Source organism: Drosophila takahashii, chromosome 3L (genome assembly GCF_030179915.1).
Source record: "Drosophila takahashii strain IR98-3 E-12201 chromosome 3L, DtakHiC1v2, whole genome shotgun sequence".
Classification (NCBI taxonomy): Eukaryota; Metazoa; Arthropoda; class Insecta; order Diptera; family Drosophilidae; genus Drosophila; species Drosophila takahashii.
Genome location: NC_091680.1, coordinates 3114240 through 3139712, shown reverse-complemented (window position 1 = coordinate 3139712; position 25473 = coordinate 3114240). Strand labels below are relative to the sequence as shown.

Here is a 25473-nt window from a genome sequence, read left to right as displayed (position 1 = left end):
TTCGTGTTCACGCTTTCATTTGCAATTTTCCACTAGAGCTTCGATTTTCAGTTCGATTTTCTCGCTTTTCGATTAACCGGAGAAGTGGTGCCTCTCGGTTGCTTTGGCTGTTTTGTCGGTACAAAAGAAATCAAAGCATTTGAGGGAAGCTGCCATTTTCCCTGTCAAACCCATTTCAAGTGGGCGCAAAACAGTAGTGTCCTTTGGGATTGAGTAGGAGGAGGTCCTTTTGTGCTCGAGGTGATGGTGGTGGCATTTTGACAGTCCCTTTCCCTCAGTCGCCCAAAAGGAACTCGGCTCTGTCAATCTCCAGCAGATTGAAGTTGATTCATCCTGTAAAGGAGGCAGAGGCTTTAAAGTGGCTTTAGACATCACAGCAATGTCCGCAAAGCCGAATAAAAATTTTATTTCTATTTTATTTTGGCCAGCTTAACTTGTGATACCAAAATAATTGTTGTGTGAAATTTTAAGAGGTTCCCTTTAAAAAGTACGTTGTGAATACGGAACTTCTGGGGCTTTCCACTTGGTTGCATCGCTTCGTTTGAAAAGGCAGGAAAAATTTAATTTTTTCATATGGCTTTCCAGGGCATAATTAAATTATACCCCAGGATTATTTTTGTGCATCTCCTTGTGGGGAAAAATAAGGCTGAGGAAACCTGTGCAGCGGAAAATCGTTTGTCACTCTTCGTCGGCGGACTGATGCTTTCGTTCCTGACGTTCCTTTGACTTTATGCCGCCTTTATGCTTTTGCAACATTCGGTTTTTGTTTTTGACACTCTCTGTCTGCGGGCTTCAGTTATCTTTTTGGTTTTTTTGTATCAAATATATTTATTACGTTTTTTTTTGTCACTTCAAAGAGCATAATTTGTGATGACCCTGGGGAAAGGCTTTTCATTCGATGAACTTTGAGGTTTTTGAAGCTCTTTAAATTCAACTTTTAAACGTCATTTCCACATCACACAATTATTTGTAAGAAACTCAGACCTTGGGGAGTTTCAACTCGAAAATAATCTTCCACTTCAGACCCAATTAGGAGAATCATTTTTCTTTTTTTAACCGAACCCTTTGACTTTTGACTTATTGTTTTCCATTTTTGCTTGTCCTAATTTTTTCCTTTTGAAGAAGCACTTAACAATTTTTTCGTCATCAGGGGAAGTTATCATAACATTTTAAATTAATTGGATATTATAATTAGATAACTTTAGAAGGGAAAACCATTATAAAAATTGTATTTAAATTTTTTTCTTCTTTTTGAAGGGAATATATTTTGCCACATTTTTTAGTTTTATAGCCCAACCCCTTAACTTATTGTTTTCCATTTTCATTTTAACTTTTAAATTTTTTGTTCGTAAATTTACTTGTTAATACTTTAAAGCTAAATTCAAAAGGAAAAACTATTTTAATATGACTTTGATTTATTTATATATGTTTTTGGTGACCTATATTTTATTTAGCATTTTTGTTTTGACCCTTACTAATTTTCCTCTTTATCTTTTCGATGGGGAATATTTTCCCCTCCTATTGTCGTTTTTTTGTTTTCAAAGCTCGAAGATTATTTTAGCTGTTGACCAGCTCTCGCTTTTTGTTTTGTTTTGGTTATGATATAAACTTTTGCACGGCTCTTTTGTGGGCTGAACGCCCACGTTTTAGCATTTGTAAATCAAGCGAGAGAGGAGACAAGTTTATCGTGGCCTTTTCGGTGGCAGCTGCTCCCACTCCCAGGGATGCGAAGTCCGCCAGGGATTGAAGTTTATTCGAGTGACTTTTATATTCCGTTTGGTATTTCGTACTTCGTATTTTTGGCACATTTATTGGGGTTCCATGCACTGCAACGCGTGATCCACTCCAGACTTTTGCGAGTGGGCGTAATTAACACACGAAGCCACGAAGCCATAACGCAGACCCCGCGGGCCAAAGGTCACAGTCGAAGCCCATAGACAAGAGCTGCTGATTAATTGATTTTATATCGAGAACAATTTCCCGCGGCGCCTTTCGTCTGTTTTTCGCAACGGAATCGGAAGCCAAACTGCAAAGGATGCCGCGTGCAATTTATCAGCCAACTTCCAATTAACACTTCGCCTTTTTCTCGCCCAACTTTTCCAGGTTGCGAAGTCGCTTTCCGCTTCACCAGGTAAAAGGCTCTGAAAAGGAAAATGATATGAAAACGGCAATGCAATCAGGACAAGTGAGTACTTTAACATGGAGTACGACAGCCAATTAGCTTAATTAATGTCTCTGTTTTTCTCAATAAAGAGAAAATTGAAGAAGAAAAATAAAGTTGCGAGAAAAGTTGCTAGATTAAGTAATACAAAATGAGAGTAAAAATTATAAGAATGTTAATTCGTTGAAATGTGTTGCCCATAAAGATTTTTTTTCGGGTTTCATTGATATAATTTTCAATTAAACGAGGACTTTTTTATAGCTCTTTTGAAGATAACTTTATAAGATAAACTCTATTATAAAAGCAAAACAGTATTCAATATTATAAAAAAATACTCAGTAAATTGAATGGCTTATTATGGATTATTTACCTCAGACAAATATTTTGGAATCATTTTTAAAGGTGTCAAAAAGTAGGCAATAAAAAAGAAAATATTTTGTGATTTTTAAATGATTTCAAATTCATATTGTTTTCATTGCCAATACTATTCAATAAATACAAAAGCGAGTACACAAATAAACCAGAGGCTCAATTGTAAAACCGAGTTCATGTCTGGACACAAACTATCAACACTAACTTGATCCCATCTACCCATCGGCAGTAAGCCTCCCCAAATATTTACTCCTCTCTCGTTCTGTACGAAATGGAAACGTTTATTTGCTAAGCTTAGATAACAACAAGTGCGACCAAAGTCGTTAGTTTATGTACAAAATGCCAATACCAAATACAAACTGCACTCGAGGGCCCGAAAACTAAAAAACCAACTCATTCTGGGTTATTGCCAATCTAACTGCAGTGGCACTTTTAGTTTTCAGTTTGGTTCAGACTGGATTGGATGTGAATGGGATGGGCTGGAGGGTTAGGAGTCCAAAAAGTGGGTGTTAACTCAGTTACCAACAGCCCTGCATGAGACCCAACTGCTGGATGGCCCCGCAGCCAACGCGATTCTGCATGTAATCGGGGAAATTGCTCTGCAGCACTCGCATCGTATTGCGCTTGTAATCGGGCACCGCATGGGTCACCAGCTGACAGGTTTGGCTGCGGTAAACTGGCTTAAAGTTCGCCTCCGCAAAAGTGGAGTTCGTGTCCCAGCGGTAGACCTCCGCGTCGCCCTCGTTCCGGAAGAAAATCGCCGAGCCATTGTCCGTGCCAATGATGACCATGCGACTGGGCTTCTTGCCGAGATCTGCAGAAAAAACAAATTAAATTAATAAAAATTCCAAATTAATGCATAAATTAATAAAAATACAATGTAAAAAAATATAAATATAAATGTAATATATTCTAAACAATATTACAAAAGTATTCGCTCTGATGGTAGATCTTTATTTTAAAAGAAAGTTCTTTAATTTAGTAAGTTTACTATTTCTTGAAATAAAGTTTTTTTTTACTTTTAGAAAAAAACTTTACATTGCGGGATGTAAAAAATATATATAAAAATTCTACATAAAAATTGTTAAAAAAAAATTGTTTAGATCTTCAAATATTTTTTCATTAAACAAATAATTGCTTTGTGATTTCTTTTCTTTTACATACTGGTTTAAAATATAGTTTATTCCGATAATATTATTTAGTATTTTAAAATAAGCAAATCAAACTCACCCAAAATGCGTCCATCGGCCACTCCACTGCGCAGATACTCGGATTTCAGGGAGAACAGCTTGCTGGTGCTCAGGTATGTAAAGTAGAGCTCAGTGGTGCCGCAATCCCTGCGAATGAGCGCAATGTAGAGGACATCCCTCGAACGACAGCCGGCGGTAACTGCCTTGGGCAGGACCACCCTGAATCCTCGATCCGCTTGCAGGTTATAGACGATAATGGCCCGATTGGCGGCATCGCTGACATAGACAAAGCATCCACCATCGGGGGCGTAGTCCACCACGAGATATTGGAGTCGCGAACTACTGGAAGTTAAGCCCTCCAAAGAGACAGTTTTCAGCACTTTTCCCGTCTTCACCGACATGGCCACCACTTTGGGTGGACATTTGCGAACCGGGGTTTCCAGGGTATTGACTATTCCGGTGTCCAAAACCCAGAGAACCTCATTTTGATCCACCACCAGATCCACCACTGATTGCAGAGCCTTGCAGTTGCCCTCCTCCTGGAGATCCCAGCAGGGATATGGCTTAAACGTCGTAGAACAGGTACCAGGTTTCACATTTGTTTTAACCAAAGTGGCTGGAACTCCTTTCCGATATCTTGGCAATGCCAAATATATGGTATCTCCGATCAGCTGAGCCCTCGTCGCAATCACATTCTTGGGTATAAACTTCCCAGAGCTCTTGAACAGCGACTTTGTGCTGGCGCAGGGAAACTCAAACTGTCCACCAGTCCACTGAATGGGCTGCGAATCGGAATGGGCTCGATCTGGAGTCCACAATCCATACTTGGTGCCCTGCGAGCGAGCCAAGTTGGCCAGCCAAAATCCCAGGATTAGGGCCAAAAACACTTTCATTGTGGCGGCAATTAATTCTCTTAATAATAATAATAGTCTATTCTAGCGACGACGTGCGCGATGTGTGCTCCCCAAATTGGCCAAGTGGCGTGCTTATATAACCCAAAAACCCCCCAAAGAATCGAATGACCACAAAACCGGCAACGTGCCTCGCGACCAATTCTCAATTTTCAAACTGAAACTGATTTTTTCAGCCAGCCAAATAACCTTGACCAAAGCTTACCCACAAAAAAGAGGGTAAAAAGCAATTAAAGTTCAAAAAGTATTTTATTTCATCTTTGACTTTTGTTATTAATTTATTGACATTTTAATTGAATGAAAGAATATTTAAAGAAAACATTTAGAAAAATCATAAGAACAAGATTTAAATATAAAAAGTACTTTCCGGGAATATACAAAAATTTTCATTGATTTTTATAACTTTTTGAACAAATGCTTTTAATTTAAGTAATTATATTAATATGTACAATTTTTTTTATTAATTCCGAATAAATAGGGAATTTTATAAGCCAATTACAAATGTTTTTTGGTGCATTAAATCCCATAAAATATATTAAAACATTATTTTGGTTCAGCAATTAACTCTTTCAATAAATCACATAACTATCTAATTAAATTTCTATTTATTTCCCGGTCAGAAACCACAGGAATTTTCCAAGAAAATCTAAGCGACCAAGGAAAAGGGATTCCTTCATTCCTTTCTCCGCCCCAATTAACCAATTGACTTTCGCAATGGCATTGCAATTACTGCAATCAATTGAAAGGGGAATCCCTACAAGTGTCACCAGATTGCCCGAGATATTTTTAGAAAATTAATTGCCATTAATAAAATGACCTCAGACTGTGATTTTCAGTCAGCCAACCATAAATTGGCCAAGAGAAGTAGAGAAGTAAGAGAGTAAAATCCCTGCATCCTTGGGATTTCCCCACTGAATTTCTCAGCCATTTCCATCAACGTAATTGCCCCTAAATAGGTTAAAGCCCTCGATATGGGCAGACAACCCGGAATCGCCCCAAACCAAAAACCAACGTGTTTGGCATGTTAAATTGTCAGCCGAAGCCCGCATTCCGGTTGGCTTTTCCCCATGTTTTCCCCCACGCCGAATGATTTATACGAGTCTTACATACACGCAGAGAACAAAAAATTGATGACAAGCATTTCCGGGGCTACTCATCTGACATAATTTATGTAAACACTTACCTCCAGCAAAAAAAGAAGCAACGGGGGAAATATTTGGGGGTAGATAAGAGACAGCCAGGCGACTGCCGGACTGACCCCCATTAGCTGGGGAAAAACCAAACCCAATCCTCGGGAAAACCATACCCAGCTTACCCTCAGGCCATTTTCCACACATTATATTGACAGTTTTCTTTATTTTATGGCCCGTTTAACGAGGCGTATGCGTCATGTGCGACTTCTTTAAAAACAGGCTGAAAAGTTTACCTTTTTATATGTGTGTTTGTATGCCAATAAAAATCCAATTGAAAACGCAAATAAGCCAATAATTTGTCGGGAGCAGAGGAAAGAAGAAAAATGTGAAATAAAGAATTGTCTGTGGTCACGTTTGATTTGCTTTGGTAAATGGGCCGACTTTTTGCTGAGGAAAGCGATTTTCTTTTACCGGGAATTTCTCATAAATTAAAAACAAAACTTCTTTCAAACTTCTTTTGGATAAGCTGCTTTGTAGTGTGGGTAAAAGCTTAAAAGATTTTCAGTAGTTTGCGATTTAAATTTAAAATAAATGTGCTAAATAAATATTCCATTTTGTTTAACCTTCAGTTAGTTAAAGTTTTCAGAGGCTAAACCAAACCCCTATCGTCTTGAATCAAAATCATTAATATTAGATATTTTAATTCAAACACAAATATGATAATTACATTTTAATAAACTTACGTTAGTCAAAAAGGCATTACACTTAAAACAGGGGAATTTAACCCCCAGTTAGTAAAAGTTTTCAGACACTAACCCAAACTCGCACAGTTTTAAGTCAAATTCAAATTACATGGCTTATTGCGGTTACTACAGGGTATTAAAAAGTCATCATCTGGCGATTAGCATTAATCTTTCCATACATTTCGCTGCTTTCGCCTAATTTATGTGCTTTGCTTTCACTTTGCTGGCTTTCTTTCGTCGGCCAACTTTTTGTTTACGTCTGCTTAAAGTTGTCCACTGTGGTTCTTAACCTTTTGCCGGAGCGCAAATGGTTCGATGAATTGCCATAAATTAGTGCCTTTATCCGGTGGCTCATCTTTGTTTAATTGTTTTGCAATAATTGAATTCATTTGGTTGGTTTCATCTCTGACTCGCCGGCAAATTGCTCTTGGCAGCTGGCTGCATATTGAATACTCACTTTTTTTATTCGCAAAAACATTGCAATCAATGAACATTTTTAAATTCCCCATTTATACGCATCTGTCAAAAACAGGGGAAAAATATTTCCAAGTGAGTGAGAAATGAAAATAGAAATACCCTTACTGTAATACAAAAATATTTAAAATATTGTATATTAAATATACAAAAATTGGTAAATATTTTGTTTATAAATATATATGAAATAAATATTTTTTAACCATTTTATTAAATATTAATAAAAAAGGAAATATTTAAAATTATTTTTAGTACTGTTATTATTATTTTTATTTATGTTATGTTATTATTATTTATGTTATTATTATTATTATTTTATTTTAAAATTGTAAGTGAAAAGATTATTTAAAAAAAAATTAAAAGGGAGCAACATTATTTAATAAACTTTTTCTGAAGAGTATACAATTCTTAGTCGTGTGCCTCGTTAAATTTCCATTTTGATATTTTTGCTTTTATTTATGCTGGAGCACATAAATATTTATCTACAGATTCAACGGAGATGTTGCCCCAACTGACTGACAATCCCGCCCACATAATATATCACATACAAAAATATATATATCAGCATGGATTTTTGGGCATGTGTGTGCTATAAATTCGGGGATTACGATCGGAGGAGAGGAGGAGGCCAACTTATGGCAGTTTATTGAAACGGATTTCACAAAAATTCAATCTGCATGTAATTTGGCATTATAGACAGTCCCTGACCCTGAATCATCCTTATACCCATCCCCCCAATCCGGAAAAGGGTTATCAAAATATGTGTTGACCAGCCGCTGGTCATTTTCTGTGTGTTGCTTTAAGGAGATTAAACATTTTGGCCATTTAATGGAAGTGGAAGCCAAGTGGTGGCCATAATTCGATGCACGTGCTGCTCCAGCTTCACAAAAAAGAAACCAGAAGACGCAGGACAAACAAAGGACTCACTGGACACCGAAGAATCCTTCCTCCTCTCCGCCCACTCAAATGTGTCAAAGCATTTTTTATTATTTGTTATTATTCGAAGCGTGGGTTTTCTTTACGAGTTCATTGTCCATATGTCTGGCGGACTGGCGCGCACCTTTAATGTAATCCCCCTCTAAAAACCGCCTAAATCCACAAAGAGCTATTTAAGATGATAATAAAAAAAATATGTAGAAAAAAAGTTTAGTTCCAGGGGGCACCCGGATTTGAACCGGGGACCTCTCGATCTGCAGTCGAATGCTCTACCCCTGAGCTATACCCCCGACTTGATTTTGCTGAACTCGGAGCGCCTTATAAACTTCGATGACTAAGATAAAATTTCGCCTTTGCAATTTATCTTAAAATAGAAATGAAATAAAAATCAATTTAAGACTCCAAGTGTTTATGAATTGTTTAGCGAGAAACGAGAAACTCTTTGTGTGATTCACCATTGATTCTCTCTAGTATATTGCAATCTTATCAGCGAATAATATGCCCCCATATCATCCCCCCAACTTTCTCCTTTTGGCACCCCAACTTCTCTTTGCCAACTGATAGCTGCAGGCGGGCTGACAGATGTTTTTGTCAGCCTCGAAATAGCTGGTAACACAAGCCAAGTAACCGAAACTTTCTTGGTAAGAGAAACAGAAACTCAGATACAGGTCACAGACGTCAGCATTGATATTGAACTTTTGGGCCACTTTGGCAACTGTTTCGCATTGACCCCTGAACTTTGCCTGCCAAAGGGTGAAAACTTGGGCTCCCTTCGAATGCACAAACGATCGATGGGTGACAGAAGCAATTTCTATATTTTAACCCATTTTATTGAACGGGGTAAAATATACCAATTAGGTAGCTATAAAAATCTAAACTAATCTTAACCAGAAAAAAATTTAAACTATTTTTTTTTAATTAAAATATGTTAGATTTTAACATTTTTGATAATATAAAATATATATAGCTTAATAATATTTTCAATTTATTAAATTGAAAACTGCTTTAATATTATTTTAAATATTAATAAAGGGTAAATTAAAAATTTTAACTCTAAACGAATTTAAATTCTGCCGAATTTCGGCATTGCTAAGAAATAAATAGTAAATGCTTGAATGTTATTTTAGATATTAATAAATGGTAAATTCAAAATTAGATAATAATTATGTACCTATAATATTTAATTTAAAATGTTCTACTTATTTCTTTCTAAAAAGAATTAAATATAAATAAAACAATCAACGAGTGGGGTTAAATTGGAGACTCTTTTCCGCCCCGCATTTCCGCATTGCTTAGAAACCGAGAGCAGAATCTGGCTTAGAGGTCTGGCCGATTTCCGGCGTAAGCCAGACGTGCTGGCTGGTTGGTAACCATTCCATTTGGCCATTTCCATTTCCAGACAGCCACTTGTTTTCCCCCGTGTTTACCAGCTCTTCTAACGACCTTGCTGCAACACGCTCTTTGGAGATTGCTGCACAAATCGCCGGCTTTTAAATATAAATGCAAGTCTTTCGGCCGTTCAGACAGTTTTATGTTCTGGCCAAACGTGGTTAATCGAGTGTTGGATCTGTGTTTTTTGTATCCCATAAATCCTTTAAAAAAACAGCCCAGAAAATGTGGCAGCTGCAATTGCTGCTTGTTGTAGTTTCCGCCTCCTTGGTTTTCGGAGGCTACAGTTCCTCCACCGATGAGGCTGGCTCCACAGATGCCTCCAATTCGGTTGGTGGCTCCAAGTGTGATAAAAATCCCCTGAGTGAACTGACATTCCAGCTGAGTGGCAGTAGCCTCCACTGGCCCTGTGAGTCCACCAAGAATATCTATGTCCAGTCGGGGAGATATGTGCCCAGGAATATTATAGTGACCCGTGCCCAACTGCAAAGGGATTCGGCTTTTGTAGCCCTGCCCCGGTACAAACAGGGCGTACCCTTCACCCTCGGCAAGGTCAATCTGAAGAAGGGCGAGTGTTTGACCAAGATCGCCCCCTATCCTTGCTGGGCCATCCAGGAGGAGGGCAACTGCCAGGCCCTTCAATCCGTCGTGGACATAGCTGTCGATCAGAATGTGAGTGCAATTAACGCCTATATTGTTTCGGGTTTTTATTTTTATTGGGGAGTCTCTTCCGAACTGCAATTTCTGCCTTTAATTACGGATTGCTATTTTTTCGGGGGCAGCCACTTCATGGCACTTTTGATGGGCAGCCTCTTGATGGCTTTTAAATGCTTTTTTCATATTTTTATCGTGGGCGGAAAAAAGGGTAGCAAAGGTGATATTTTTCATAAAATAAGTAATTTTTAAATATATAAATTTTAAAGTATTCTTAAAAGGTTTCCTTTCTTGAAAAATTTAAAAAAAAATTAAATATTGAACTTATAGGTTATTTAAAATATTTAAAAGGAAAATACGTTTCTTTTTATACCCGTTACTCGTAGAGTAAAAGGGTATACTAGATTCGTGCAAAAGTATGTAACAGGTAGAAGGAAGCGTTTCCGACCCTATAAACTATATATATTCTTGATCAGGATCACTAGCCGAGTCGATCTAGCCATGTCCGTCTGTCCGTCTGTCCGTCTGTCTGTCCGTCTGTCCGTCTGTCCGTCTGTCTGTCTGTATGAACGCTGAGATCTCGGAAACTATAAAAGCTAGAAGATTGACATTTTGCATGCAGATTCTAGGAGTTCCTACGCAGCGCATGTTTGTTTCAAAAGGGTGCCACGCCCCCTCTAACGCCCACAATCGCTTATATACGATTTTAAAAATTTCAATATTTCGGAAAAGTAAAAATGCAGTTTTATGGTGTTTATCAATACCTATCATCAAAGTTTTTATCTCCTTCGCACTTTAGCTGAGTAACGGGTATCTGATAGTCGGGGCACCCGACTATAGCGTTCTCTCTTGTTTGTAAACTATTATGATTTTTAATGGTCTGTTATTTTTTCGATATATATCAAATTTATTAAGAAGTAGATTTTTATCAAAAATAAAATTAAGAATAATGTTTTTTATATTTTTTAAAAGTTGGTCTGCATTTTAGGGTATTTCCTCTCCCTTAACCCTTTAGCACGTCACTATTTTTAACTGCCCATCCTCGCTGACGACTACCAAAAATTGCTTTTTTAATCAAATAAAGGGGGGCAGCAAAAACGAAGAGCTTCAAATAAAATTCATGTCTGGCAATTGGCGGCGGCCACTGAACAGAAAGAATAAACGGATAAAAGGGTGAAAAAGTGGTTATGTAAATGGAATATTATAAAAGGTCAGAGGGCAAAGGGCTGCAGCTGAAAAGTGCCATGAAAATGCAGTGGAAAGTTCTCAGAAATAAGTTGAGTTTCATAGGAAATGACAGACGATTTTGTGTGTATTTCTTTGGCAATTTTAAAATTTGATGACTGTCAGATTAATTTAAATGATAAATATTCCAGTCAACGGATATTGTAAAATATTTACATGTTTATTTATTGAAAACCACACACAAATGACCTACTTACGATGCCCAGCATAAATGCAACTTAATAATTTCCTTCAATTATTGCAGCCGTCAATTCGTTCTCATTTAAATGCCATTCTCGTTTAGCTGCATTTATGCAAATCATTTCTTTATTTTATTTACACAAAAGTCGACACGACAATAACAATAACAATAGCAAACAGCAAACACACAGAAAACGCAACTGTATTTATTTATTTATTTGCGCAATTTTCCATTCAGTGCTTTTCGCTGATATTCATTTTGTTGTACGAGTGCGGAATTTTTAACGCCAACAACATTTCAATTAACAGCCGGCAAATGAAAACATTAAGAACAATGAATATAAGCCGCAATTGATAGCAATTAATAATGGTTTGTATTTGTATCTTTTTTTAAAGGGACTTCTTTGGGCCTTGGATGTGGGCATTGTCAACACTTTGGAGCAGCCCATCAGGAGATGCAGCCCCAAGATCGTGGCCATAAACACGGCCAACAACAAGGTGGTCAAGAGCATCGACCTCAGCGACCTAGTCACCTCCGAAAGTCGCCTGCAGTTCATCGTGGTCGACTACTCCAAGGACAATAAGCCATTCGTGTGAGTTTTATTATTACTGTCCATTCAATTTCGTTTTTTTATTAGGGAATTTTATGAAAGAGTCTCTCACCTTTATTACACATTTATGCATTTGAATTAAAGCTTCAGTTGCAAGGCCATTCATCTGAAAAATGAGTTTGAATAATTTATTTGTACCTGCATAATCTTTTGCCCATGACTCAACTGTGAAATTATTATTTAATATTTTAATTAATATTTATGATTAACTTTCAACCACTAAAAAATATTAAAAATTAAATTGTTATATTTAAAATACTAAATATAACTTTAAAGATTTTTTAATTTTAAATTTAAAGGCTTACTAAAAAATTTAATAAAACTCTAAAAATATAAAATATTAATTAAATATTTTAGAGGTTGAACCACTATAGTTATTTAAATAGTTTAATAAAATATAAAAGAATTCAGTTTTACAATAAAGTTTAAAAGATTTCCATTTTTCAATTTTAAAATAAAAGCATTAGTAGAAATTTAATAAAAATACCAAAAATATATAATTATTAGAATAATTTATAAAATTATTATAGATATCCATTTAACAATTATAAAATAAATACAAAAAACTTGATAAAATATTGCAAATATACAAAGTTATATAAAATATTATCATATAGATACATCCAAAATTCAAGAACAAATTAATCAATACTAAAATGTAGAAAACCAATTAAAAAGGAATTAACCACTTAGAAACCTCCTATCTTATCTACATAACATAGTAATCAGAAGTGTGCCTCACTCCTAACTTTTTTCCAGCCAATTAAAAATGAATTAGTCGCATAATATCTTATCTCATCTTACTGACTATTATTATTCTTTCCCTCATATCCCACAGCTATGTGGCTGATGCCGGAGCACGCAGCATCCTGGTTTACGACATCACGGGCAACAAGTCCTACCGCATTGTCCTGCCAAAGGCGACCGCTCCCACAAGCGATGTCCTGTACGTGGCCCTCACCTCCAAACCGGATGGAACCTCCACCCTATTCTTCAGCTACCTGAGCTCCCCACGTCTGTATTCCATTAAGGGTGAATACTTAAGAGTGGGTCAGGGCGCCGGTTCCATCATCGATGTGGGTCCCAAGCCCTATGGAAAACAGGCTGTTCTCTTGGGAGCCGATGGGGGAACCTCCCTGTTCTTCCGCTACAAGGGCGAAAATGATATTTACCTGTGGGACTCGGAGACCTGCTTCAAAGCCGCCAATCTGCAGGAGGTTCAGCGGGGTGGCGACTGCCGCCTGTCCACTCAGGTTCTGCCGGGTCACAAGCGCTTCATGTGGGCACTGGAGAGCAACTTCCACGACTTCATCTCGGATCGAACGGGCTGCAATGGAGCCTCCATTGTCCTCCATCCTGTTGTTAAGGAGTGCGACGATTAAATCGAGTTAGCCCTAATTTTTTATGCTTAAGATTATAAAGAATTGTTGTCGTTATTGGGTCTTATTAAAATTTGGTCAATGTTTTAAATTTTAAAAGTGTCTGGGAATTTATTTTGGTTATTAACACATAATATATTCGATTGCATGGAGGTAATTTCAACTTGAAAATTATTTGTAATTTTTTAAACATTTTATGGACTACCTTTAAAAAACTTAAAAAATAGTGCAAATTGAAATCAATTGAAATTCGGTCATTCAGGATTTTTAGATATAACCTACGTACTGTTTAAAAACATTTTCCATTTATGAGAAGTTTTTTGCTAACTCGAGTCCGAGTGCAGAAAAGTCGACAAAAACTAAGAAAATATAATGTTTTCTTTTAATGAAAAATTGATTTTTTTAAATATTTAGTTGTCAAAATCATAGAAAAAATATCGTTTTTAGTTTTAAATAATATATCCCTTCTAAAATTTTTGACATATAATATGGAACGGGTAATGATTTATTTAATTTTCGTGTAACTTATTTGCGAATTATTGTTTTATATTACAATCCCATTATAAAATCAAATCGATATCCCAAAAATTAGTACTATTAAAATTATCATCGTAGACATTTTTTATTTTATTATCTCATCCACTTTAAAACTTTTCACACACCAATTTCTCATCACTAAAATACTGTCCCTCTGGACAGTTGTAGATCTGCAATTGGTGATCGATGCAAATGCAGTACTCATCCTTGGCGTTGCTACCAGGACAGCTGAGGACCTCAAAGTCCTGGCACTGATGGACTCTATCAGTCACGCAAGTTAGGATCTTGGGATCAACGTAGAAACCAGTTGTGCAGTTAATAACCTGCAGTTCTCCATCGACGCACTTGCAGTACTCCCGCTCGGAATTTCGGAAGGGACATTCGTATCGGTCGTTATTATAGCAGTTCTTCGGTTCCTCAATTAGTAATTCCCTGTTCTGAAAACGAGATGCAGGAACACAACTGTAACTGTTGAAAACGAAACCCTCGCGGCACTTCATCATCAAAGGATAGAGATCAGTGTTGGTGGAATCATTTACGCAGACGTAGAAGAACCGATTGTCCGCCAACCAACCACCAACTTGTCCGGATCTTTCGCAGGTGAACTGCTCCTTGGTGCACTGATCACTTTCGCGGGGCAGGACACATGAATCCGAGAGAGTGGAGTAACCAGCTCCATTGGAACAGAGACGCGGGGTCTCCACACTCTGATCGCTGCACTCGTGATACTTTCGGCAATCGTAAGGATCTGGGAATACTCCCTCCTGCTGGCAGTTGAAAGGACCCCTTTTGGGCACCCTGCACTCCGATTGCCAGGTGCATCCGAAGGTTCCCTCGTCGCTGCAGAAGAAACTGTGATCGGACTCACAGCCCAACATCTTTACGGTTTCCCATTTTCCAGTGGCATCGCGAAGACAATAACCCAAAGTGGTGCAGTTGAGGCAAACGAAGCCTGGGAGCCGCACATCCTGGCAAGGATTATCGTCGGCTTTGGAGGATCCGATTGCCAAAGCAAGCAGGAGTAGAAAAAACGAGTAAGAAGACCTCATCACAAAGACTGTTGATTTAGTTCATGAGTGGCCAAACTTTTATAGCAACTTTATAGCAACTTCTAATCAGACTGACAAATGTCTTTCACTTAATTAAATAGATAAGCTCTTCAAAGGTCTAAAAAGCATTATCACGTTGGTAAAGTACCGAATATTACGACCTAGAATTCTAGGAAAATTACTAATATTTACTTATTTTAACCCACTAGGATGAAAAGTGATCGGAAATAGGGTATTCAAAAAGTATGCAACTTAAATTTTGTGAAATAATCCATTTTATTTAAAGACATGTTATAAGAATTTTTTAATAAGTTAATAAGTTTAACAAGTTCCTGCAACGCAGCTAAAAGAAGTCAAACTGAAGATGGTTCCTGCAGAGCATTTGCAATACTTAATATCACTGCCCTTATCTTGGCAAGTATAGTATCCTGCGCAGTCCGAAGGATCCCCAAACAACCCAGATCTCTGACATTTTTTAGAAGAAGGTTCTGATTCGGGAATATCATCGTCATCAATACAAGTTCCAAGTTTGTCATCAAAGATAGTTCCAGTTTGACAGTAATGCTGATACAATTTTCCATCCTGGCAGTAGCAAAAGATATCTTTTGCAGTGTTATAGGGACACACAAATGCGTCATAATCCCTCTGGCACTGCTCCACTGTTACTAATATACAAGCCAATAGATCGGCATCGAAGTAGGCTCCTTTGGGACATTTCAAGATCCCAAGATATTTGTTCTGGCACACGCAAAACTCATCCAGATCTGTATTTGTGGGACATTTACTAGAACTGTAGTCGGTACAGCTATAAATATCCGTAGAGACGCAGATTTGGAGTGTATCATTAAAGTAGAAACCATTTGGACAAGAGTGATACTCCTTGGAATTAACCTCTTTGGAGATATCAAATCCTTTTCCCACTTGAAAAGACAGAAAAACTAAGAGGAAACCAAACTGTAGAGCTGACTTCATAATGAAAACTTTTTAAACAAGGGCCATTGCACTCTTCCTTATATAGGGGCAGATAATCAGGCGGAGAATGTTTCGCCATAATTAATAGATAAACTGCAAAATATAAACAAGAAATTGTACAATCTAATTGAAGTTTATGATTTTCAAAGCAATTTTAACTTTTCATGAAAATTAGATAAAGACCATATTTATTGTGTCCATGCGGGGCTGATTTCACGATTTTGTTTCGCGATTTTAGCCGATTCTTGTGTGCATAAAGGCCATTTCGTGAATTCGGCAAAACACGAAAGTTGTCTTTGATTTCAGACTCAAAGCGAATTTTATATACTTTCTAAAAAAGTAATACATTTTATTTCAACATATTCTAGTTATAAGAAGTACCGAATATTAAAGTAATCCAATTTATTTTAACACATTCTAGTTGTAATAGTTAATTATAATCAACAAGTTCCTGCAACGCAGCCAAAAGAAGTCAAACTGAAAATGGTTCCTCCAGAGCATTTGGAATGCTGAATATCACTGCCCTTATCTCGGCAGTGATAGTATCCTGCGCAGTCCGAAGGATCCCCAAATAACCCATATCTCTGACATTTTTCAGAAGAGGGTTTCGAATCGGGTATATCATCGTCATCAGTTCCGGTCTTCAAGCAAAGTTTTTGATCGGTATTAAAGATAGATCCCGTTGGACAGTAATTCTGATGCAATTTTCCATCGATGCAGAGGCAAAAGGTATCGTTAGTAGAGTTATAAATATCTGTAGGACACACAAATGGATTGTAATCCTCCTGGCACTCCACTGTTCCAATTCTACAAATCAATCGATTGGAATCAAAGTAGGTTCCTTCGGGACATTTCCAGATCTGAAGGTATTTATTTAGGCACAAACAATACTCATCCACATCAGTAGTTATGGGGCATTTACCAATCTGGTAATTAGTACAGTTGGTAATGTCTGTAGAAATGCAGGTTTGGATTGTTTCATTAAAGTAGAAAGTATCTGGACAGGATTGATTCTCGTCATCCAGTCGAAGCTCCTTGGAATTAACCTTTTCGAAGGTTTCAATTCCTTTTCCCACATGAAAAGACAGAAAAAGTAAGAGAAACCCAAACTGTGGAGCTGACTTCATATTGAAAACTGTTTTAAATGAGGTCCATTGCACTCTTTCTTATATAGGAGGAGATAATCAGGCGGAGAATGTTTCGCCATAATTAAAAGATAAACTGCAGAAAAGTAACATTGTACATTCTAATAGAAGTTTATGACCTTGTCGAAGCAATTTTAGCTTCACTTCTTCTGAAATGCATTTTTTTTGGTCTTCAAGAAAATTAGATAAAGGCTACCTTGTTAGCTTACAGTATTTAATAATCAATTTTATACGGACAAAAAAAACAGGTGTAATTATACCCGTTACTCGTAGAGTAAAAGGGTATATTGTATTCGTGCAAAAGTATGTAACAGGTAGAAGGAAGCGTTTCCGACCCCATAAAGTATATATATTCTTGATCAGGATCACTAGCCGAGTCGATCTAGCCATGTCCGTCTGTCCGTCTGTCCGTCTGTCTGTCTGTCTGTCTGTCCGTCTGTCCGTATGAACGCTGAGATCTCGGAAACTATAGAAGCTAGAAGATTGGCATTTTGCATGCAGATTCTAGGAATTCCTACGCAGCGCAAGTTTGTTTCAAAATGGTGCCACGCCCCCTCTAACGCCCACCATCGCTTATATACGATTTTAAAAATTTTAATATTTTGGAAAAGTAAAAATGCAGTTTTATTGTGTTTATCAATACCTATCGAAATGTAGAAGAAATTTTTCAAATCGGACCATTCGTTAAAAAGTTATGCGTGATCAACGTTTTCTATCTCTATCTCCATCTCCCTCGCACTCCCTTTACCTGAGTAACGGGTATCTGATAGTCGGGGCATCCGACTATAACGTTCCCTCTTGTTTTTTTTTAAGCCTTAACTTATAAGAAATAAAATTTTGAGATGAATCTCGAACAAAACTATTCTATCTAGATATTAGACAATATTTTTGAAAAATATAACCACTTGGGCACTCATTCCGGTACAATTTTCCATCGATGCAAAGGCAAAATTCATAATTTGTCGTTGGGTCAGGACATTTAAATGGTTAGTATTCGTCCTGGCACATTAATTTTTCAAAAGTTAGCTTTAATTATAACTAAACTTCGGATAAAAAGATTTTGAGATACTTTAATGGTATCAATTTTTTTTAATAATATTTAATTATGACCCATATTTAATTAACCTTTAGTAATAAAATACATGAAAGCCAACTCTTTTTGTCATTCTTTTGACTATATATTTTATTTATTTATAAGTTATAAGGTTTCTCTATAGAAGAACGAATAAAATACAATTCACCATCCACCTCAGCAAGTTCCCAGGACGCAGGAGGACGACTCAGGTCGGTAGTAGGTTCCCTGTGGACAGTCCATGTGCCTCAAAGTACCATTTAGAGCTGAACAGTAATAGTACTTTCTGCAATCATCACCATCGGCAATCAAACCCACGTGCTGGCATGTATTTGGCACCACAGAGAAGTCCGCATCATTGGGATCCTCTATAATCACCGAAGGATCATCAGTATTCGGCAAACTATTCGATCCACTTCGGCACACATAATCCACAAAAGTTTCGCCATCATTACAACGATGAAGTGAGGGGTAGATGACTATTGTATCATTCAAGTTCTGATTAACCGTCGACTTGCAGACGTAGAAAATATTGGGGTTAGTGGGCCAGGGGGCTACGTGGCCGGCATTGGGGCAGTAGTACTGTCGCTGCAGGCAGACCGTATCACTTAGGGTCAAAGTGCATTGACCGGTCCTCGCATCGAAGGCTCTATCATTGCCACAATCCACGGCAGCTGCAACGAGAGTAGCGCCCACAAAGTAGCACATGTGATACTTCTGGCAATCGTAGGGATCGGGGAAAATTCCCTGCGAAGTGCACTGGAAATTGCCCTCGATTCCGAAGGGATGGCATGGTCCAGTTTCATTGGTGCAGCTTCCCAGCCGCGCATTGCAGTAGTAGCCATTGGCCACATCGCAGGATTCCACTGGTATATTAACCCATCCGTTCGAGTGACGCACACACGTGGCCAGCAGTTCGCAGGACTCGCAGATGGGCCCCGGACTCTGGCGACCTTCGCAGGAGTTCGTCTCGCGCGGCTGAATGCGTCGCACGGTCACAGTGGCTCCCATTAAAAAGGACACCAGGCTGAGCATAAGCTATAAAATTGGTAAATAAAATGAAATAAGGTTATAAAATAAATTACAATAAATAAAATTGTAGTAAAAATAATAACCAAACAAATAAAAAATTAATTATATTTTTTTTCAACCAAAATAGTATACATTTTGGGAATTCTCTATGGATCTTTCTTAATTTGAACAAAGATTTCTAATATTTGTTGAATTAATTAAGTTTATATTTCATATTAAATTGAAGGCATATTTTCTAAAATTTTGATAAGATTAGCATTAACTCCAAATCAATGAGAATTTCTAAAATTTAGAGCGAAATTTTTTCGGTGTATTTAAACAGACAAAATTAAATACATTTTTTTTACGTTTGAAATTGGTTAGATTGAAGTCAATATTATCCATAATTTCTTTAGTTATAATCGTTAAGGATGTAATCTAGAATTGTTTTAACAGTGTAAAATATTATTTTTAACAGTTTTCTTTATAAATTCGATTATTATTAATAAGTTTCCCTTTAAAATATGGAAACCCATTTGCTTATCCTATGACAAAATCCTTAACTACTTACCAGGCTCATAAGTAATTTCTTCCAAAACATGATGGCGTATTCCGTTTTCTTTATTCCTCTGGTTAGTTTGGGTGTTTAGGTGCTTAGGTCCAACTCCCACGAGAATCTTCGATTGTCTGATTCCTCGCTCCTCTGGTGACAGCAATAAAAGCCCCGAAAATAGCAGACTTTAGATAGCGTTTTTATATCTTTCGTGTGTTTGTTTGCCTATCAACTTTCAAAAGTCAATGGGAGTTGGGCAAAGTGACAATCGCAGCAACGATTCTAATTACAACAACTAGATTGGAATGCCGCAATGGTGAGTGAGTAAACCATATATTTACTAGAAAAACAAGAGAGAACGCTATAGTCGGGTGCCCCGACTATCAGATACCCGTTACTCAGCTAAAGGGAGTGCGAAAGAGATGGAGAAAAACTTTGATCCGCCGTAACTTTTTAACGAATGGTCCGATTTAAAAAATTTCTTCTACATTTCGATAGGTATTGATAAACACAATAAAACTGCATTTTTACTTTTCCAAAATATTGAAATTTTTAAAATCGTATATATGCGATTGTGGGCGTTAGAGGGGGCGTGGCACCCTTTTGAAACAAACTTGCGCTGCGTAGGAACTCCTAGAATCTGCATGCAAAATGTCAATCTTCTAGCTTTTATAGTTTCCGAGATCTCAGCGTTCATACGGACAGACGGACAGACAGACAGACAGACAGACGGACAGACGGACAGACGGACATGGCTAGATCGACTCGGCTAGTGATCCTGATCAAGAATATATATACTTTATGGGGTCGGAAACGCTTCCTTCTACCTGTTACATACTTTTGCACGAATACAATATACCCTTTTACTCTACGAGTAACGGGTATAAAAAACCCATCTTCATTTGAGTGGAGTGAGTGTTTAGTGAGTAAACAGAAAGGGATTTGGCTAGGCCTAGAGAGCATTTATCTAGAGCTCTTTTAAGTGTTTTGGCGTGAATATTTGCCTTTCATTTCTTTCAATAAAGAAAAAAATTAAACAAACTAAAATTTGTAAGCAAGACAACTAAATATTTAAGTAAAAATTACCTTAGCGAATTTAGTTTATGAGATTTTTCCTAAGCATTTTGGCTATTTAAATTTTATGATAAATATCACTGTGCAGAATTTTTAGTGCTTTTTAAATTTACCTCGATGGATGCTATATTTTTGGATTCGTTACGAATTCCCAAGTTAAACTGCGTTTTCCAAAAAGTTCTCCGACGCAAGGATTCTTAGCAAAAGGACCTCAAAGTTCGAAAAATGCTGAAATTGGCCAACTTTGCGGAGCTCTCAGAGGCAAATGGATGCATGGTTTGATTCGATGTTAAAGTTTTTTAAAAGATACACCCTTTATCTTTTAAACCCCATACTAAAAAAAATTTTAAGATTTTTTTTAAGGCAGAAACAAATTCTAGAAAACATAGTCAAAAAACATAAAAGTATACAGCAGCGGTCAAAATGGTAGTAGTGTTGCCGCCCTGTGTATTTAAAAGTTTGTTGTTGTAATTGATCTTTTCCTGGTAATATTGTATTAATTATAATTTTACTATTAGACTAATTGGATAAGAAAAAATTACAACATCAAACTTTTAAAAACACAAGGCGGCAACACTGCTACTATTTTGACCGCAGCTGTATGTTTTTCAGTTTTTTGACTATGTTTTTTGGAATTTATTTCTGCCTTAAAAAAAATCCTAAAATTATTTTATGTATAGGGTTTGAAAGATAAAGGGTGTATCTTTTAAAAAACTTTAACTTCGAACCAAGCCATGCATCCATTTGCCTCTGAGAGCTCCGCAAAGTTGGTCAATTTCAGCATTTTTCGAACTTTGAGGTCCTTTTGCTAAGAATCCTTGCGTCGGGGAACTCTTTGGAAAACGCAGTTTAACTTGGGAAGTCGTAACGAATCCAAAAATATAGCATTCATCGAGGTTAATTTTTGATGCTGCATAGTGTATTTGTCTTTCAAATCATTCAATAAAGATATGAAAGCAAGACAGGTAAATATTTAAATTATCATATTTACAAAGTTATTCAATTTAAAAAGGTAAATAAAATGCTTAATGTAAATACAAAAAAGGTCATAGATAATTTGCAATTGAAATAAATTTAAGTTGTTTTGCTCTATATTACTAAATATCAGTAAAAAGATTTTGAAAATAGTTCATATTGAATTTTTCTAAAGCACTTTGACCATTTAAAAAAGTAAACAATTGTAAAAATTTTTGTCAATGCTTTAAATTGAAAATTCGCTAATTTAAATTCGCTAATTTTAAATACATTTTCCAATTAGACTCAACGGCAATGGTTGAAGTCCCCGCTAAGCGCTTATCCAAGCATTCCACCACTTTCAAATTCAAGTGGCAATCCAGGGCTGGTCGACCACATTTCAAGGGAAAACCCTTCGCCCGTCTGGTAACACCAAACACCCCCGCAAATAAAAACCAGGAGCAGGAGGAGCAAAAGGACAAAGGATGACCAAGATTCCGGGCGTCAGCAATCTGGAGTTTGTCCGCGAGGAGGACTTTGTGGAGTACTACATCTTCCCCAAGATCCCCGACAATCTGCAGGCGGAGGAGGGCATTCTGCGCAAGTTGATGCTGCAGATTCGCAATGAAATTAATGCCATAGTTAAGGAGAAATCCTTGGAGCGAAGTTATCTATGGCACAAGGACGAGTTCCAGCTGCAAATCAGGCTGGGAACGGCGGAGGAGCGTCTCCTGAACGAGGAAACCAACCCGGAAGAGCAGGCGGAACTGGGTATACCAAATATTATTCTATAAATAGCTTAAAAATGCATGCTAATCCTCTTGGAAAACCCCGCCCAGGTGACCTCCCTCCACATTTCCATGGCGTCACCCATTATGGCGACAACATCAGCGACGAGTGGTTCATCGTCTATCTCCTCGCCGAGATTACACGTGCTCGCGGGGATTGCATTGCCCGGGTGAGCGATTCGGATGGGGAGTTTCTGCTCATCGAGGCGGCGGATTCTCTGCCGGATTGGGCCTCTCCGGAGAACTGTGAGCAGAGGGTTTACCTGGTCAATGGCTGCCTGCAGCTGCTCCAAAACTCCAGCCAGCAGGAGAAGCCTCTAACCATGGCAATGGCTGTCCAGAGGATACGTTTGAATCCCACTTTGTATCGCTGCTCGCGGGAGATCCAATCCTGCATAGATTCGCGGCTGAAGGAGTATCAGATTGCGCAGCCGCACTTCTCCATACATCGTCAGGTGCTGGAACTCCCTGTTAGTGCTGCTCAGCTGCTGAAACAGCAGCCCAGATTGCTTTCCTCTGCTGTGAGGGCTTTCTGCGAAAGGGATTCTTTGGATGTGAAGGCCCTACGCACCATGCGCTACTTTCCACCGGAGGCCACACGGCTGAGAACGAACGTTAGGTTCACCCGCTGTCTGTACGCCATGCTCTCCCACCAGCAGTATTTACCGGAGAAGCGCCTGGGCTGGAATCTAGCCGATCCCCTGAAGCAACCAGAGCGCTACAAGGAGCAGTTGTTGGGCGTAAAACTAGCCAGTGGCTTGGAGATCCTGGCTAGCCAAGCTAAAAGGGTAGAAAACCAACAGCTGGAGGAGATGCCCCAATGGCGTGCTTATGTGAGGAGTTTGCAAAGCAAAGGTTACTTTAAAAACAACCTAGAAGGCAGTGCGGAATACCAGGAGTTACTAAACAAAGCCAAGGATTACTTCAAGGGAAACCAAGCCCGCTTTCGCACAGCCTCACAAGCAGGCGCCGAAATCCTGGATATACTGCTCCACCCAGCGGAATCGGCCTCCGAAGAGCTGCGCGACGAGGAGAACAACCTGCAGCCCAGCGACTCGGATGAGTGGCTAAACATCAGCGCCGAGGATCTGGACTCCATGCTGCAGGATCGCTATGGTCCCAAGAAGCTCTACAAGCCGAATGGTCAGATGAATGCGGAGGAGTTCACCAAACAATTGGCTGAATTCCTAGATAGGCAGTCGAATTACGAAGGGATAGAGCACAGGGGTTTGGAGGAACCGGAACTGGATTCCGACGATGATGAGCCGCCGCCACAGGCTAAAAGTTCTACAGGATTAGGGGGAAAAGTCAAGAAGAATCCCTCCATGAGAAAAGCCTGTCAGAGGAACTCCTTGATTCAATCAGAGGAGCCCGACAGCACACATGTGCGTAATTTCCTGGACTTTGTCATACCCGAGGACAACTGGGACTCCACCTCCGAGATGAGCGACTATGCGGACGAGGAGGATATGGAGAGGAATCTGAATTCGCTGTCAGGGGGCAGCAGTGTTTTCCCTCTCGACCGGCAGATCCAATCGTACATGGAGCAAATGGATAGGGAACTAGCTCAAACCAGCGTGGGCAAGTCCTTTACTAGCAAACAGAAGAAAACAGCGGCTCCCCAAGCGGATGAAGATGATTTCGACGACATCGAGGACTTTGAACCAATCAATATTAATGTGAATACCTTGAGGAACATGATGGATAGCTATCAGTCGCAGGTGGGCGGCTCAGGACCAGTTTCCAATCTCTTTAGCGCCATGGGCGTGGGCATGTCAGCCAGCGAGGATCAGGAGCCCAAGGACATCTCCGAGTCGGCCGTTTAAACGGGTTAAACAGGGATCGTAGTTGCTAGTCTTAAGTATTCAACCATCAAGTAAATATATAATATGTAAATGTGAATAATTCGATTGTAATGTAAAGAGTTTTTCTTAATCTAATCCTTGGAAGCAGGCACAAAGTTTCCATAGTCGCGACGCACCTTCATGGGTGGCTCATTATTTGGGGGATCACTCCTTTGCTGGTGGTCATGGGAGCGCTTGTAGCCTCCAGATGAGGAGCCTCCTCCTCCTCCTTCAAAGCGATCTCTATGATCTCGATTATCCCTACGATCTCTGGGTTCGTATCTGTTGTGCCGGCGATTATCTGGGGAAATAAATAAGGGGATATGCTATAAATAGTTAGGAAGCTAGCTGGGAACACTTACCCCTGAATCCCCTGTCCTGGTTGTTGTGGTAACCAGCTCCTCCGCGACGCTGCCATCCCCTGTCGCCTCCCCCCCTGCGATGTCCATTGTAGCGATTGTAGGGATGATTACCTCCGCCACCCTGGTAACCACCTCCTCCTCCCCCGCCTCCCCCTCCACCCCCTCCTCCGCCCATCCAGTTCTCCACAATTGGCGGTTCCGGCAGCGGTTTGCTGCAGTGCGCCATAAACTCGGGATCTTCGTCTGTGAAGCGGCCCGCGAACTCCAGCTCACAGGATTCCAGAAAGTTCACGTCCTTCTCGATCAAGCGGTTTATCTTTCTGTTCGGATCCACCATTATTCTGAGATATATCTGAATTTATTCCTCTCGATGCGGGTTTTCATATGTTTCAATGGCCACCAAACACAGCTGTTGGTGCGTTCACCAACGTGACTGAAAAGTCACTGTGATTTTTGGCAAGTCACGACTTCAGTGTGTTATTTATTTTATGGTTGCGAATCAGTTTTTTATTCACAAATTCTTACATTTTTAATTGAATTTTTTAAGGTAAATAATAATAACAAGGTGTTCAGGTTGATTTTATAAAAAAATCAATCTTTACCAATACAAAATTTTTTTTTTATATTTATCAATTACATTTTAAAAATTAAGAAATAATCAATATATTAATCTAAATCTTTACCAATACAAATACATATTTTAATTTAATCAATTACATTTTATAAATCTAGAT

The 25473-nt window shown here is 38.5% G+C and overlaps 8 protein-coding genes and 1 non-coding gene across 9 annotated transcripts; 2 read left to right on the top strand and 7 right to left on the bottom strand.

The window, feature by feature from the left end:
* Positions 1 to 2793: 2793 nt before the first annotated feature.
* Positions 2794 to 4677, bottom strand: yellow-g2 (L-dopachrome tautomerase yellow-g2). The gene is made up of 2 exons (XM_017160656.3): positions 3764 to 4677; positions 2794 to 3347 (listed from the first exon to the last, which is right to left on the bottom strand). Exons 1-2 carry the CDS (start codon positions 4614 to 4616, stop codon positions 3052 to 3054), a joined length of 1149 nt encoding a protein of 382 aa, XP_017016145.2. The 5' UTR covers positions 4617 to 4677; the 3' UTR covers positions 2794 to 3051.
* Positions 4678 to 8138: 3461 nt separating this feature from the next.
* On the bottom strand, positions 8139 to 8210 carry TRNAC-GCA (transfer RNA cysteine (anticodon GCA)). The gene has a single exon. It is a non-coding gene; the product is annotated as a tRNA-Cys (tRNA).
* A 1233-nt stretch (positions 8211 to 9443) lies between these two features.
* yellow-g (L-dopachrome tautomerase yellow-g) lies at positions 9444 to 13477 on the top strand. The gene is made up of 3 exons (XM_017160660.3): positions 9444 to 9981; positions 11785 to 11981; positions 12838 to 13477. Exons 1-3 carry the CDS (start codon positions 9535 to 9537, stop codon positions 13379 to 13381), a joined length of 1188 nt encoding a protein of 395 aa, XP_017016149.2. The 5' UTR covers positions 9444 to 9534; the 3' UTR covers positions 13382 to 13477.
* Positions 13478 to 14022: 545 nt separating this feature from the next.
* Positions 14023 to 14964, bottom strand: LOC108070255 (uncharacterized). The gene has a single exon (XM_017160653.3). It carries the CDS (start codon positions 14962 to 14964, stop codon positions 14023 to 14025), a length of 942 nt encoding a protein of 313 aa, XP_017016142.2.
* A 321-nt stretch (positions 14965 to 15285) lies between these two features.
* Positions 15286 to 15936, bottom strand: LOC108070254 (peritrophin-44-like). The gene has a single exon (XM_017160652.2). It carries the CDS (start codon positions 15934 to 15936, stop codon positions 15286 to 15288), a length of 651 nt encoding a protein of 216 aa, XP_017016141.2.
* A 440-nt stretch (positions 15937 to 16376) lies between these two features.
* LOC108070253 (peritrophin-44-like) lies at positions 16377 to 17063 on the bottom strand. The gene has a single exon (XM_017160650.2). It carries the CDS (start codon positions 17061 to 17063, stop codon positions 16377 to 16379), a length of 687 nt encoding a protein of 228 aa, XP_017016139.2.
* A 1183-nt stretch (positions 17064 to 18246) lies between these two features.
* LOC108070262 (uncharacterized) lies at positions 18247 to 19891 on the bottom strand. The gene is made up of 2 exons (XM_017160661.3): positions 19736 to 19891; positions 18247 to 19191 (listed from the first exon to the last, which is right to left on the bottom strand). The coding sequence occupies exons 1-2, from the start codon at positions 19763 to 19765 to the stop codon at positions 18331 to 18333; spliced, it is 891 nt and encodes a 296-aa protein (XP_017016150.2). The 5' UTR covers positions 19766 to 19891; the 3' UTR covers positions 18247 to 18330.
* A 2247-nt stretch (positions 19892 to 22138) lies between these two features.
* On the top strand, positions 22139 to 24449 carry ecd (ecdysoneless cell cycle regulator). The gene is made up of 2 exons (XM_017160699.3): positions 22139 to 22516; positions 22585 to 24449. The coding sequence occupies exons 1-2, from the start codon at positions 22231 to 22233 to the stop codon at positions 24357 to 24359; spliced, it is 2061 nt and encodes a 686-aa protein (XP_017016188.2). The 5' UTR covers positions 22139 to 22230; the 3' UTR covers positions 24360 to 24449.
* Positions 24391 to 25181, bottom strand: LOC108070280 (RNA-binding protein cabeza). Its single transcript, XM_017160700.3, has 2 exons — positions 24740 to 25181; positions 24391 to 24678 (listed from the first exon to the last, which is right to left on the bottom strand). Exons 1-2 carry the CDS (start codon positions 25074 to 25076, stop codon positions 24470 to 24472), a joined length of 546 nt encoding a protein of 181 aa, XP_017016189.2. The 5' UTR covers positions 25077 to 25181; the 3' UTR covers positions 24391 to 24469.
* Positions 25182 to 25473: the final 292 nt, after the last annotated feature.

Coding starts and splice junctions, on each gene's coding strand:
- ecd (XM_017160699.3), top strand. CDS start 22,231: ATGACCAAGATTCCGGGCGTCAGCAATCTGGAGTTTGTCCGCGAGGAG. Junction 22,517..22,584: donor GGAAGAGCAGGCGGAACTGG/GTATACCAAATA, acceptor AACCCCGCCCAG/GTGACCTCCCTCCACATTTC.
- LOC108070254 (XM_017160652.2), bottom strand. CDS start 15,936: ATGAAGTCAGCTCTACAGTTTGGTTTCCTCTTAGTTTTTCTGTCTTTT.
- LOC108070280 (XM_017160700.3), bottom strand. CDS start 25,076: ATGGTGGATCCGAACAGAAAGATAAACCGCTTGATCGAGAAGGACGTG. Junction 24,679..24,739: donor CCAGGACAGGGGATTCAGGG/GTAAGTGTTCCC, acceptor TTATTTCCCCAG/ATAATCGCCGGCACAACAGA.
- LOC108070262 (XM_017160661.3), bottom strand. CDS start 19,765: ATGTTTTGGAAGAAATTACTTATGAGCCTG. Junction 19,192..19,735: donor AGAAATTACTTATGAGCCTG/GTAAGTAGTTAA, acceptor CCAATTTTATAG/CTTATGCTCAGCCTGGTGTC.
- LOC108070253 (XM_017160650.2), bottom strand. CDS start 17,063: ATGAAGTCAGCTCCACAGTTTGGGTTTCTCTTACTTTTTCTGTCTTTT.
- LOC108070255 (XM_017160653.3), bottom strand. CDS start 14,964: ATGAGGTCTTCTTACTCGTTTTTTCTACTCCTGCTTGCTTTGGCAATC.
- yellow-g (XM_017160660.3), top strand. CDS start 9,535: ATGTGGCAGCTGCAATTGCTGCTTGTTGTAGTTTCCGCCTCCTTGGTT. Junction 9,982..11,784: donor ACATAGCTGTCGATCAGAAT/GTGAGTGCAATT, acceptor CTTTTTTTAAAG/GGACTTCTTTGGGCCTTGGA. Junction 11,982..12,837: donor AAGGACAATAAGCCATTCGT/GTGAGTTTTATT, acceptor CATATCCCACAG/CTATGTGGCTGATGCCGGAG.
- yellow-g2 (XM_017160656.3), bottom strand. CDS start 4,616: ATGAAAGTGTTTTTGGCCCTAATCCTGGGATTTTGGCTGGCCAACTTG. Junction 3,348..3,763: donor GGCCGATGGACGCATTTTGG/GTGAGTTTGATT, acceptor TTTTTTCTGCAG/ATCTCGGCAAGAAGCCCAGT.